The 12,943-nt window shown below is 39.0% G+C and overlaps 1 protein-coding gene across 5 annotated transcripts in view; it reads right to left on the reverse strand.

The window, feature by feature from the left end:
- Positions 1-494: 494 nt before the first annotated feature.
- Positions 495-12,943, reverse strand: part of LOC131250783 (protein CHROMATIN REMODELING 5) — a 61,140-nt gene continuing 48,691 nt past the window's right edge. For 4 of the 5 annotated variants that reach the window (XM_058251092.1, XM_058251091.1, XM_058251093.1 and 1 more), the window contains 6 exons: positions 12,777-12,929; positions 12,473-12,650; positions 12,203-12,384; positions 6,692-7,054; positions 6,306-6,393; positions 495-1,506 (listed from right to left, as the gene is read on the reverse strand). In XM_058251092.1, the coding sequence (XP_058107075.1) occupies positions 1,007-1,506; positions 6,306-6,393; positions 6,692-7,054; positions 12,203-12,384; positions 12,473-12,650; positions 12,777-12,929 (1,464 nt within the window). In that variant the 3' untranslated portion in view covers positions 495-1,006. The remainder of the gene's footprint in view (positions 1,507-6,305; positions 6,394-6,691; positions 7,055-12,202; positions 12,385-12,472; positions 12,651-12,776; positions 12,930-12,943) is intronic. The other variant, XM_058251095.1, reaches the window with a different exon arrangement.

Raw genomic sequence — 12,943 nt, forward strand, 5'->3', positions numbered from 1 at the left:
AGGCACGCTGATGATGCCACATTTGACCCTTTCATATAAATCAGAACCGCCTTATAATAATCCCAATGATTTTTTATTTTTATTTTTTCTTGGCAACAAAAGACTCGTAGCTGTTCCATGACAAAAGCTGCAACCTGGTTAAGTAGCCCATAGACATCCCTATTGGCTGATTGAATGTCCTCAGTACAAGTATGACCCCTCAGTGGCTCAAAGAACAGAAACATATATGCACCTATAGCTTTATACTCAAGGCTGCATGCATCCGGAAGTTCTATTGAATTGAAGTAAGACCAGTGATGGAATATCCAAAATATTCCATGACTGCTTGTGTCCCGCCTTGAACCATTTTACAATCTGGGGTCTGAGCATCATTACAAAATAAAGCAGCACCAACCCTATTGTTGTTCATTGTGCATCAATATGAATCATCTCAATGACATGAAATTTCACATCCAGATGCACACCATGCATGGAGTGGTGAGAATTCTTCAAAGTAATAAAACTAGGGAGTCGGCATTCACTTGGAAACGCAAATTCAAAAGTTGAAATGTGCAAGCTTGCATAATGTACATTGAACTTGCCACAACACATGAAAAAACTGAGAATGAAAAAAGAGAAACAAAGCCTATATGCAAATTTTCTTTTCTTGGAGATATATATATTTTCAACAATGTAAGAAGCAAATCCTTCAGTACTTCCTGTGCATTAGAGACTTAAGAGAGACTGACCTCATCCCCTCAAAAAAATTACAACAGGCCCCACATGCCTCCCTGTATTTTAGTACCTCCCCGAATAGATGCCAGTTCACTAAACACTTTCTTCCATGCGTGATTCTCATCACACAGCTCTTTTACACAGCCACCTTTGGTGGCCCCCACAAGCTTCTCGGTACCGGATAACAGCTTTAGATCAAGCTACACAATCTGCAAACTCTTTTATTCTGGTAATGAAAAAAAAAAATCTATTTGATGGCAAGGTAGAAGGCCGGTCAAGACAATACTCTCTGCTACTTGAGCTCGGACATGTGTCCTTGACCACGAAGGAAATGGGGCTGACGGGTTCCATTTGGCCTGTCACTACTGAAGCGCCTAGTACTGTCTGCTGGGCCCCAACCAAGAATCCCAGCACCACCGTTGCTCATAGGTTGTTGATACGGTGGTGGTAAAGGTTGAGCTTGGAGTTGCTGACCATCCATGTTGGCTCTTCTACGCCGTTTCCATGCTTCCGACTTTCCCGTTTCCTGATCCCTGTGAAATGCTTCTGAAGGATGGTGGGATGAGAATTTAGAGGTCGGTCTTGGCTTCTGAATTCCATTACCATAGGGGGGGCACTGATTAGGATCGCTATCTCGATCGCTGGGTCCCGGTGCAGAACTGTTGTGGTGGGAGGGTCCAGTTCCTGCCTCATCTCGCTTCTCTTGTTTCAGTTTAGAGTAGATCTGAGCGAGTCTCTCTCCAGGCAAATTTGAAAAGGTGGAGACATAGTTCCACAATCGCTTGGTCAATCCTGTAAAGGAGAAGGATTCTCAGCAAAATTTCTGAATTTGGTGAGAGGGTGACCGGCAGTTCCATACATATCAAGGCAAAGAGGAGCAACAATGAAAAGTTTCAAAGAACAAGATATGGCCGGATACGGAAGTATATGCATTGGCAGTGGACCATGCCAGCTGACTGGGCTTCTGGGTGTCTGGCCAGCAATTGGTGGTTCAAGCTTTATTCTTAGACTGTAGTTATGCCTGAAAAATAAACAGGCCAGGTCTGGGCACAAGTTGAAACCTCTTTTCAATTGAGGGCATGCCAAAGCTCAGATAAACCCCGTTACTTGCTTTCACAGGTGCCAGGCCCAGGCCTGAATTTCAGGACCCGACAAATGAATGGGACAAGCTCAAGCAGACAGAGACAGACCTGGCCCAGAGAGCCAAATGCTACCCCTAAAAAGGAAGCAGGAAAGACTATCAAGGTAACAAACAAAAGCATGCTCAACAAACATAAAACAAATATAGGTTGTAATTGGATAAAACCAGGACAGACTGGCATTCAACTTTCAATCAGCAAGATATCTAACACCTAGTGAGAATTAGGATTGTGTCAGAAATCTATAGGAACTACCTCTTACCCTCTTGGTTTTAGTTTCATTTCACAGATACGTTCCTAGCATGGTTGAGACAAAAGAAGATGGACGGTGAATTAACCATAACTTTTGATCCGGGTATTGTTATGGGGCATGCAACCTATCAATCTTTACTGAAACGGGCCATCCGAGGCGAACCGACCCACAAAGTGGGTCGCATCCGTCCGTTTCGTCAGAAAACGTGCGCTTTCAGCTCAAAAACGAATTTTTAGAAAAAATGTACTATTTTTAGTAATTCCGATTTTTTAATATATTTTAGAGTTTTAGATTTTCTTTCCTTTTAGAAATAAATTTTAGTTATACTAGGACTCTTCTAGAGAAAGTTTATTTGCAATTTTTATTTTTAGAAATTAGGCCTTAGAAGAGTTTTATTAGAATTAGGATTTTTATTAGAGTTAGAATTTTGCTATTTTTGGTAATTACGAATTTTAGTTTTTTTTTTTTTTTTTCTATATTAATGGTGTAAGGACACACATTATGCAATGATCAATTATTCATCAATCAATTTCGAATTTATTAGAATTTATTTCTATTTTCTGCTTTCTTTCCTCGTGGATTCGAGAAGTCTCTGTGAGGAGTCCAGAGAAGTTCCGTGGATTCGGAATAGTTATCCTCTTGAGGAAGACGGTGCTCGACCTCACGTCCTCCGTTGCAGTTTGGTATCAAAGCGAGGTTTTTCCTGATAGATGGCTTCTAACGACGGTCGGGCAACAATCCCATGGACGGTGTTCCAAGGAATTTACCTTTAACGGCGGCTTTCGAAGCAACACGGCGAGAGAATCGGCAAGCCATGCAAGGGTTAGCTTCCATTGATCGCATGGCGGATCGTTTGGCGGAGGCCCTGGCACTCCGTGTTCATGGTGGTGATCCACCATCAACAATTGCTAGAATTAGTAATCATATTGATCGTAGGGCGACGCTATCAGTGAACCACAAGATCCCTCCTAATAAAGTGGGATCTAGCGACATGATTTTACAACATCCTAGACGAGCCATTGATCAGATGGATCAGATGGATCAAGAATTCAAGATGAAAGTTGATCTTCCTAGTTTTAATGGTCAACTATACTTCAAGGACTTCCTCAATTAGTTGCTTAAAGTCGAATGTTTCTTCGACTACATGAACATAATGGAAGAAAAGAAAGTTAAACTTATGGCCTACAAGTTGACGGGCAGAGCTTCAGATTGGTGGGAACAACTTTAACTCGAGCGAACGAGACGGATGAAGGCGCCAATCCGCATGTGGTCGCGGATAAGAAGTTATTGTGCATGAGATTCTTCCCTACCAATTATGATCAAGTATTATTCCAACAAAATCAAAATTATTGGCAAGATAACCAATCATTAAAGGGTTATGCAGAGAAATCCTATTATTTGTCGGCAAGAGGTGACCGGGTCAAAACGGAGTTGCAACAGACCACAGGATTCATCAGTGGCGAACATGTGACCTCTATAGGAATGAAAAACCAACCCAAGACTTCTAAAGTTGAGGAACAGTCTCTCACAACTGAACAGGCTTTTGTCAAACAATCTGAGGAAACAAAACATATATATTCATTAGTTGAAAATGAAAAATATATGGAGCCTGTGAATATCCCAAAAGATTTGAAGCCAATTTTGCAGGAGTTCAAGGAGATTATGCTCGATGAACCCCCCGATAAATTGCCTCCCATACGAGATATACAAAATTACGTTGATCCCATCTCAGGGGCAAGTCCGCCTAATTGCCCACATTATCAGAAAAAATATAAGATCTTGAAGACAAATGTGAAGGAACTGATCAATATTAGTCAAGTCAAGGAAAACATGAGTACGTGTATTGTGTCAGCTCAAGAGCTTAATGCTAAGTACAAAAAAAGGGCTAATGAACATCGGCGTCAGAAGTTATCTCAGACTCATGTGCCAAGTCTCTTGCGTAACTCGAGGACGAGTTTTTTTCAAGTGGAGGGGTCTGATGTAGAACGTATCACAGATACGTTCCTAGCATGGTTGAGACAAAAGAAGATGGACGGTGAATTAACCATAACTTTTGATCCGGGTATTGTTATGGGGCATGCAACCTATCAATCTTTACTGAAACGGGCCATCCGAGGTGAACCGACCCACAAAGTGGGTCGCATCCGTCCGTTTCGTCAGAAAACGTGCGCTTTCAGCTCAAAAACGAATTTTTAGAAAAAATGTACTATTTTTAGTAATTCCGATTTTTTAATATTTTTTAGAGTTTTAGATTTTCTTTCCTTTTAGAAATAAATTTTAGTTATACTAGGACTCTTCTAGAGAAAGTTTATTTGCAATTTTTATTTTTAGAAATTAGGCCTTAGAAGAGTTTTATTAGAATTAGGATTTTTATTAGAGTTAGAATTTTGCTATTTTTGGTAATTACGAATTTTAATTTTTTTTTTTCTATATTAATGGTGTAAGGACACACATTATGCAATGATCAATTATTCATCAATCAATTTCGAATTTATTAGAATTTATTTCTATTTTCTGCTTTCTTTCCTCGTGGCATTCAACTTTCAATCAGCAAGATATCTAACACCTAGTGAGAATTAGGATTGTGTCAGAAATCTATAGGAACTACCTCTTACCCTCTTGGTTTTAGTTTCATTTCATTCTCCTATTATAGGCACCATGGTGCGACATAAAAGAATTGAAATGCCGAATTGCCCCTGTTTTACTCCCCTTTGACTGAAGCATATCAGTTTATCTACAGGAGAAATTGGCTATACAATATTTATGCAAGGTATTATTTCTCGTAATAATCATTTGCTATTGCTTCATTAATTTATAGTTTGTTTATTGTTGATTGATATTGATTGGATTTTATCATCATTATCATCATCTAAGGCTTATCCCAATTAATTGGGGTCAGCTACATGAATCCTGTTCTCCAATTCCACTCTTTCATTGGATTTATGTTGACTTTTCATTCTTTTCTGATTTGACTTGTCTTAAACTATTTTTTTTGCTTATTTTCATTTTACCATGTGCATCTCGAGGAAGGCCTGCACAGTCCCCTATCATGTACATTATAATATCATTTTCTTCAGAATAACATAAAAATCTAGCAAAGAGAGAACAAGAAAGCAACAGTTACTGGCAAAGAGTGAACCTCCCAGCATACATATATCTAGCAAGAGCATCAGCAACATTATTAGCCTCTCAAGTGAGGTGGACAAGGATACATTTAAATTCACACCAATTTTTGAATTTCTCAGAGATGTGTGACCGGCAGAGGACACCCATTTAATAATGTTGAGGGAGTCCAAATCCAAGAGACATTTAAATTCACACAAATTTCAAATTTCCCCAAATAATGTTGCAAATCTCCATGGATCCTAGGGGACAGAACACACCCATTTAATAGTGTTTGAGTCCAGATCTAGAAGATGGAGCACCAGAGCAATAGACCCCTATTTCCACAATCCAACCTGTGGGAAAGTCCTAATGATACTAAGTTGAGAGTAGAGCGATTTTTGCAAGAAAACTTCATCTCACTATGCAAAAGTAAAAAAATTATAGTGGCTCGTCCCATTATTAAGGGTAACTAATGTGAAACTAATGTCAATGATTTTGTTGCTTTGGAGAGCTACCTTAACGTCATTCACACTCATCAAGTAAATAAAATCCTTCATTAGAGTAAGAAAAATAGCTAAGCAGAATCATGTTCTGTAAGAAAAATAGCCAAGCAGAATCATGTTATGTTCTTCTATCCAACATAACTCATTTATTGTAATCAACCTATGTAATAGATTATTAGATAGTGCTAGATTGTAATCAACCTATGTTATAGTCTATTACATTGTGCCTGTAAGAGTTTTGTGCTCCCATCACTGGTCCCGAGCCCAGAGAGAGGAAGGTTGCGTCAAGTTGGTGGCCGGTATCAAATATATGCTATAACTTCCAACATGAATCCGAACAGAAAAGGATTCATGTAGCTGACCCTAATTAATTTAAATAAGGCTTAGGTGATGATGATCATGGTGATCATGATCATAACAACTTCCCATTGCATGACTCAACTCAAGACCATGAAATCAGCATTTAGAATGACACGGAAATCTTAAATATAGCAAGAAAGTCCTGCAGAACAATATCAAAATGAAACTTTTACACACACACACAAGAAAAAAAAAAAAGAGTAAATGGTGATATAAGGTTTAAGCACTTACTAGATTGCTTATATGAGTCATGTTCCTGTACAATTTCGTCTATCTTCCTCCCAAGATGTTGTAAATATTTCCGAATTTTAAATAGCACCTGAAGAAATATAATGATTAAGCATAAAGGATGAACATCTTTTCTCTTTTTCTTTTTTTCTTTTTTTGACAACACAGGGTGTCCCCACCCCATATTCAGGCGAGACTATTCCCTGCGGATGCACGCAATCACCCACAACCACGTGTATTGGGTAATGCCGGGGAAGGGAGTCCAACCCACACCAGTAGAGAGCAAACCCACGGTGCTGGCCGCTCGCCCGAACCCCATCGGGTATAAAGGATGAACACCTTACCAGAATGAAAATTGACAAAGTAGGAGATAAAAGGCTAGGAGTGACCTTTTCCTTTGGAAGATCTTCACTGGTAGTCTGCAACTCCTCTAGACGCCCCAATGTCTTCATCTCACCATGCATTTCATTTTCACACCACTCCCTCCACTTTTCCTCCCGGAACTGCTGACTGTGATACCTTTCCTGCTCGGACTCAGAAATTTCACCTTCCTCTTTGATCCTGGGTTCGACTTTTTGACGCTTTCGCAGGGGTTCCTTGATGGTTCCAACACTTTGTTTTGGAAAACGAACTCTTCCCTGCACTTCTTTAGAGCGAGTACTTGAGAATTTATGAAGGTTATCTCCGTCACTCTTAGGAGGCTTGCGAGCCACTTTGGCTTTTGTACTCTTGCCGCCGACGGCTGCAAATTCCTGCTTAGGGAAGAACATATAAGCCAGGTGGTTTCATACTGTCACAAGGATCTCAAAGCAGAAGCCGCCAATAGGAAGAGGGAAAGAAATATATATGTAAAACTTTGGTACAATCATCCACTGAATAAAAGCAACTCACATTCGATGTTCATCCAATCAAGAACTGTAACTGAGACACACAATTGACGAAATTCTAAGCTATCTATTACCTGGCCCTGATGTCCCAGGAAGCTATATAACTGTGAGATATATAGTCTTCATGAGTAGGGAAACCAAGTTCACTAGACAGAAACTCGTCCACTTTCAATGCTCATACGATCACAGGGCATATAGAGGCATCCAATGAATCAGAGGACAATATAAACATGGGAGATCTTGGTTGTGATCTGGAACGCTCATACAATCACAGGGCATCTAGAGGCATCAGATGAATCTAAGGACAATATAAACATGGGAGATCTTGGTTGTGAACTGGGCCTACCGTTTGAAAGGGCATGTGATGACGTTGATGTCTTGTTTAAAGAGCTTGAAGAAAGGGATGACAGTGAGCGAACGATATTTCGCATCAAAGAAATAGAGGAAGGAGTTAGGTAGCTCGACATCCTCTGTCAATTATGATAAGTCAGCAAAGAAAGGCAGGATGGATGTTACAGAAGGAGCAAGAAATACAGTGGCAGAGACAAAACCAAGGTGAAAACATACCATGAAGATCATTTCATGGAATGTGCAAAGTTTAGGGTGTCAAGATCATAGAAGGGTTATCACGGACATTGTGTTGCAGGAATGCCGATATTCTGATGATTAAAGAACAGAAATTGATCCATGTATCGATGAGAATGATTGATGAATGTGCAAGGTTTAGGGTGTCAAGATCATGGGAATGTTATCAAAGACATTGTGTTGTAGGAATGTTGATATTCAGATGATTAAAGAACAGAAATTGATTGATGCATCAAGGATAATTACTGATGACTTATGGGCATGATAAATAAATGTCGCCTTTTGTTTGCCATTAGTTGGTCTGGCTAAAAAAATTTGTTACATGGAATCGCAAGTCAAAGTGAACGGAAGACGAAGGAGGAACCATATCCATAAGATGTGTCCAAACTACCCATTTGGAGGATACCACACAAGTCAAAGTTGTGATTATGGATTTTTATGAGAACCTCTAAAAAAAGATCGCATAAGGCAAGGTTTGGTGATCTCAATTTTAGGTGTATTCATGAGTGAGTTGTTTGGCTCAAGAGGGAATTTGAGGAGGTTAGGAAGGTTGTTTGGTATGCCACGTGGTTGTGTAAAGGGAATGTGGAAAAATCCAACAACCATACTGATTGGGAGTACTTTTTTTATTCCCTTCAAGTGAGGGCTTTGATTTGATATGGTTAAGATCAATATATAAAAAATGCATTGGCACGACATCTTTCTTCATATTGGTCAACACTCAACAGTTCTAAGAGCCTTCAAGCAAACCTTTTCACTTCTCTCGACCATTGTGGCAAAGAGTCTAAGCATGCTTATGAACAAGGCTTCTAAGTCTGGGTATGGTGAGTGTATTCATGGTAGGGTGAAGAATATTCAAAAAAGACTCATTAAATGAAAAAAAGAAAAAATTTACCTATAGTTCTAACCAAGGTGTCCCGTTTCGGTATCGGTTGGCGTAACGGTACCCTCCGAAACCGATACGGATACGGGGGCGTAACGGCGATACGGAGGCGTAACGGCCCGTAACGGCGCAAATTTTTTTTTTTGCCAAAAAAATATGAAAAAATATTGATTAAATCCGAAATATTCTAAGCATTCCAAATATGCATTCATTTATAAATTGGAACATGTTTATGGTGGTGTAACGGTCCACTATTTGGTGAGAAGTTGTATCGGACTGTCTGATTAATTTTTAACCAGGTAACTTGAATTTGACTACAAAATTCATATATTTAATTTTTTTTTTTAAATATGTAATTTATATACTTAACAACTTGATATTATTTCTCCCTATAGTTCTTTAAAAAAAAATGAAATTAAATTTAGGTAGATGGCGTTACCAATTTGGGGCTGACTTGGAGGACCAATCTATTCTCCAAATCAGCCTCAAATTCATGTTATTTATTGTCATTATCCCACTTATAAATTGGTGGACATTTATTGGATAGTGAATCATAAAAAAATAAAATAAAATCAAAAGGTCCTATTTTAAAAAATAAAAACTCACAAATTAATAATTAAAACTATTTAAGTAATTTGATTTTGGCATTGTGAGTTAGCAATTGCAGAGTCCATAATTTAATTGTCAAATTTTAAGTTAATATATGTCTCGTGTACAATTATTTAAGGCTTGAATTAGGAGGGACTCAGATGTAAAGTGCAACACGTGTCAAAGTTTTTTGGGCCCCACCCGTGATGAATGTGTTATATCCATAACGTCCATTCATTTTGCCAAATAATTTTAGGGCATGAGCCCAAAAATGAGGCACATCCAAAGCTCAGGTGGATTGCACCATAAAAAACAACAATAATTAAATGTTCACCGTTAAAAATTTATTGAGGGCTAGAAAAGTTTTAGATCAAGCTGACATGTGTGTTTTCCCTTCATCCACGTCAATGTGACCCACTTAATAAGTTAGATTGAAAATAAACGTTACAGTGGACTTTAAGAAAATTTTAATAGTGAGCATTCTATAACCATTTTTTCCTATGGTGTGGTCCACCTAAGATTTGAATATTACTAATTTTTTGAATCCTAACATAAAATGACGTGGCAAAATGGATGGACGATATGGATAGAAAATATACATCATAGTGGGCCCCACTTGGGTCTGATCACATTGGATGGAAAATAAACGCTACCGTGCGCGTACGAATTATTTAACGTGAAAATCATTATCTTTGTTGCTATTTTTGGTGTGGTCCAGATGATATCTGGATATAAGTCATTTTTTGGGCGGTGCTCTAAAATGATCTCTGAAAATAGACGAACGGTGTAGATGTAATAAATACATCACTGTGGAGCCCATATAACTTTGATCTCCTTTTAACCGTTCGTACAACTCGGAGCTCGAGGAGTGTCAGCGCGCGTCTTTGCGTGACACGTACCTACATCAGTATTAAAAAAAAAAAAAGGGCAGAGAGGGAAACGAAAAGAAAAAAAGAGGGAAGGAAGAGAAAAGAAAAAAAGAGGGAAAGGGGGAGGAAGAGATTGAGAGAGAGAGAGCGAGAGAGTGAGAGAGAGAGAGAGGAAGAAGAAGAAGAAGAAGAGGAAGAAGCAGCCGCAGCCGCAGCCGCCGCAGCCACAGCAGGGCGCAGCCGCAGCCGCAGCTGCTCGAGAAGAAGAAGAAAAAGAAGAAGAAGAAGAAAGAGAAGAAGAAGAAGAAAAGAAAGGAAAAAAAGGTGAGTTTTTTTTTTTTTTGTTTTTTGTTTTTTTTTTTAGGGCCCGTAACGGCCCCGAAACGGCCGTTACGGTCAAAGAATATTCAAAAAAGACTCATTAAATGAAAAAAAGAAAAAATTTACCTATAGATGGGGGGAAAGTATTACTCTTATCAAATCCGCTCTTTAAATTTTCAGGTGTATTGTCTCCTTTTAAGATCCCAATGGAGATTGCCAAGAAAATTGAAAAAAAAAAAAAAAAAAGTTGAAAGGATTATTATTATTTGTGTTTGTGTTTGTGTGCGTGTGTGTGATCCTTCAAAGTAATGTTTCTCCTCTTTCCTCTCTCAAGTGGAGCATCACCTCATTGGTGTTTAGGTGGACAATAGCATTGTTGGAGTTCAATGGGGTCTGGATCGACTCACTGCAAAGGGATTGGGATTTAGTTTTCTTGGGTTAAATGAGAGTGCATTGCTCCAGTCTTAGTAGTAGTAGTAGTAGTAGTAGTTGTTGTTGTTGTTGTTGTTACTCTTTTAGCAGTTGCTTTCAGTGGGAAAGGGTGGCGAGAGAGACACATCTGCATCAGATCTCGTTTTGTTCTCTATATCTTTTTGGAAGACCTTAATGAAATGGTTATCTTCTATTTTTAAAAATAATAATAATAATAATAATAATAATCCCTTGATATCATAACCACATAAATTGTGATGCAAAGTTTGAGGCCCTAATCTTTGCATTGATCCCCACTGCCAACCAATATAATTCTGAAACACTTGGATGTACATGCCACATAGATATACGAACAAGGCATCCACCTCGCTTAGGAACCAGAAGGTAACAATGCAGACCCCACTCCAATGAGACGCCAGCTCATACACCCACTACCTTGCCCCATCATAGGTCTTCCATGTGACTTCTAATCAGCATACCAGCACCATCTCCATCAGTCATATAACATCACTTTTGCACTTACAGGAGAGCTATCCACCTCAAAGAACCCAATACCACAATGAATACAACAGCTGCATGATCAGTAAGTCACCAATTCCGCACCTTGACACATTACCTCTGGCACAAGTGCCCCCACACACACTGGCACCCACTTTGAACATTTACTAGCCCATGTATGTAACCATTCGCATAGTTCTCTTGCCCATCCCAGACCCAACCCCAACTCCCATGTTATATCAGATAGCATTTTGCTCAGTCAGCCAAATATTCCAAGTTCTCCTGGAAATGTACTCATACCTTCTAATAATTTTACAAGAATGCACTAGAGCAAGCTTCACCGTAGTAGGCCATTGCAAGACCATTCTGAGAGTATAATATGACCATGCCACAAGCTTTTCAGCCAAAAGATACAACACTGAATCAGCTTAATTGGCATATGAATGACTCGCCTCTACACGTAGTCTCCATCACTGGAACTTCTACGTCTACAGGATTGAGCAAAGGTTATGGTTCGAATTGATTCAAATCAGGATAACAACACTGATTGAAATCTACCATGTTCGACATTCCAAAGAAGATAAGATATTATTAGTGATTTATTGGCGGATGAACCACATGCGGAGAAAGGATTTATTAATATAATTCACGACTAAATCACCTTCTTCCCAGAGGCTTACCACTGGTTTCAGAGGAAAAAATGAAAAAGTGCATCGGAGATTTATTTTTATTTTATTTTTTTTAAGATGGGCAAACTGGATTTCCTTGACTGGAGATAAAGCAAGCCATATTGCTAGTAGACAATAAAACTATATAGAAAAGTCAATGACCATATACCTTTTTCAAAAGAGCAGAAGCACGATCGCTCAAAATAGGAGCACGTGGTAGAAAAGTCTCATTAGGTCCAAGATTTCCAGGAGCAATCTTCTTCGTAAGCCCAAGCTTCGAATCTAACCTAATCTTTTCCCAGTTTCCAAATCCATGGTAATGTATTCCTAGAAGCAACCTTGCATCATCAACTAATGAAATTGTTGACAGTTATGGTTAGATTTCAACACGGAAGTTGCAGTAAAAAACAAAGTAGCTTTCTCACTGGCTTGCTTATACCTTGATCCCAGGCACAACTTTTAGACCAACTTGGAACTTTATGATGTGTTATTAGTCGGAATTGATTGATTGGATCCTGGTAGCGTCTAATGCGCTTTGCTAGTAGCTGAAGTTCTTCTACACGATCTAGCATATCGTATGCCTTTACAGCGATACCAAAAAAGTCCAACAGAATTCCCTATAGATGAAGAGCAAGTAGAGGGTGTGAATTCTTGTACTTTCTACATAAGCAAGAAGAAAAAGGACTTGAGATTTGGCATGCAAGTAATGATGTGTATTTCCCTGAGAGATGCTATAGACTAACCTTGGTCTCTGGATTTCCTCTAACCACTTGTCTACAACCATCAACCAATGCCTCAAATAGCTCAATCTGTGCCTGAGAAGGAGCTGCTTCAATTGCACCACCAACTTCTTCTACTATTAAGCTGATTTGATCTGGGTTCCCAAACTTCTTAGCCTAGATTTCCAAAA

This window comes from Magnolia sinica, chromosome 7 (genome assembly GCF_029962835.1).
Source record: "Magnolia sinica isolate HGM2019 chromosome 7, MsV1, whole genome shotgun sequence".
Taxonomy (NCBI): domain Eukaryota; kingdom Viridiplantae; phylum Streptophyta; class Magnoliopsida; order Magnoliales; family Magnoliaceae; genus Magnolia; species Magnolia sinica.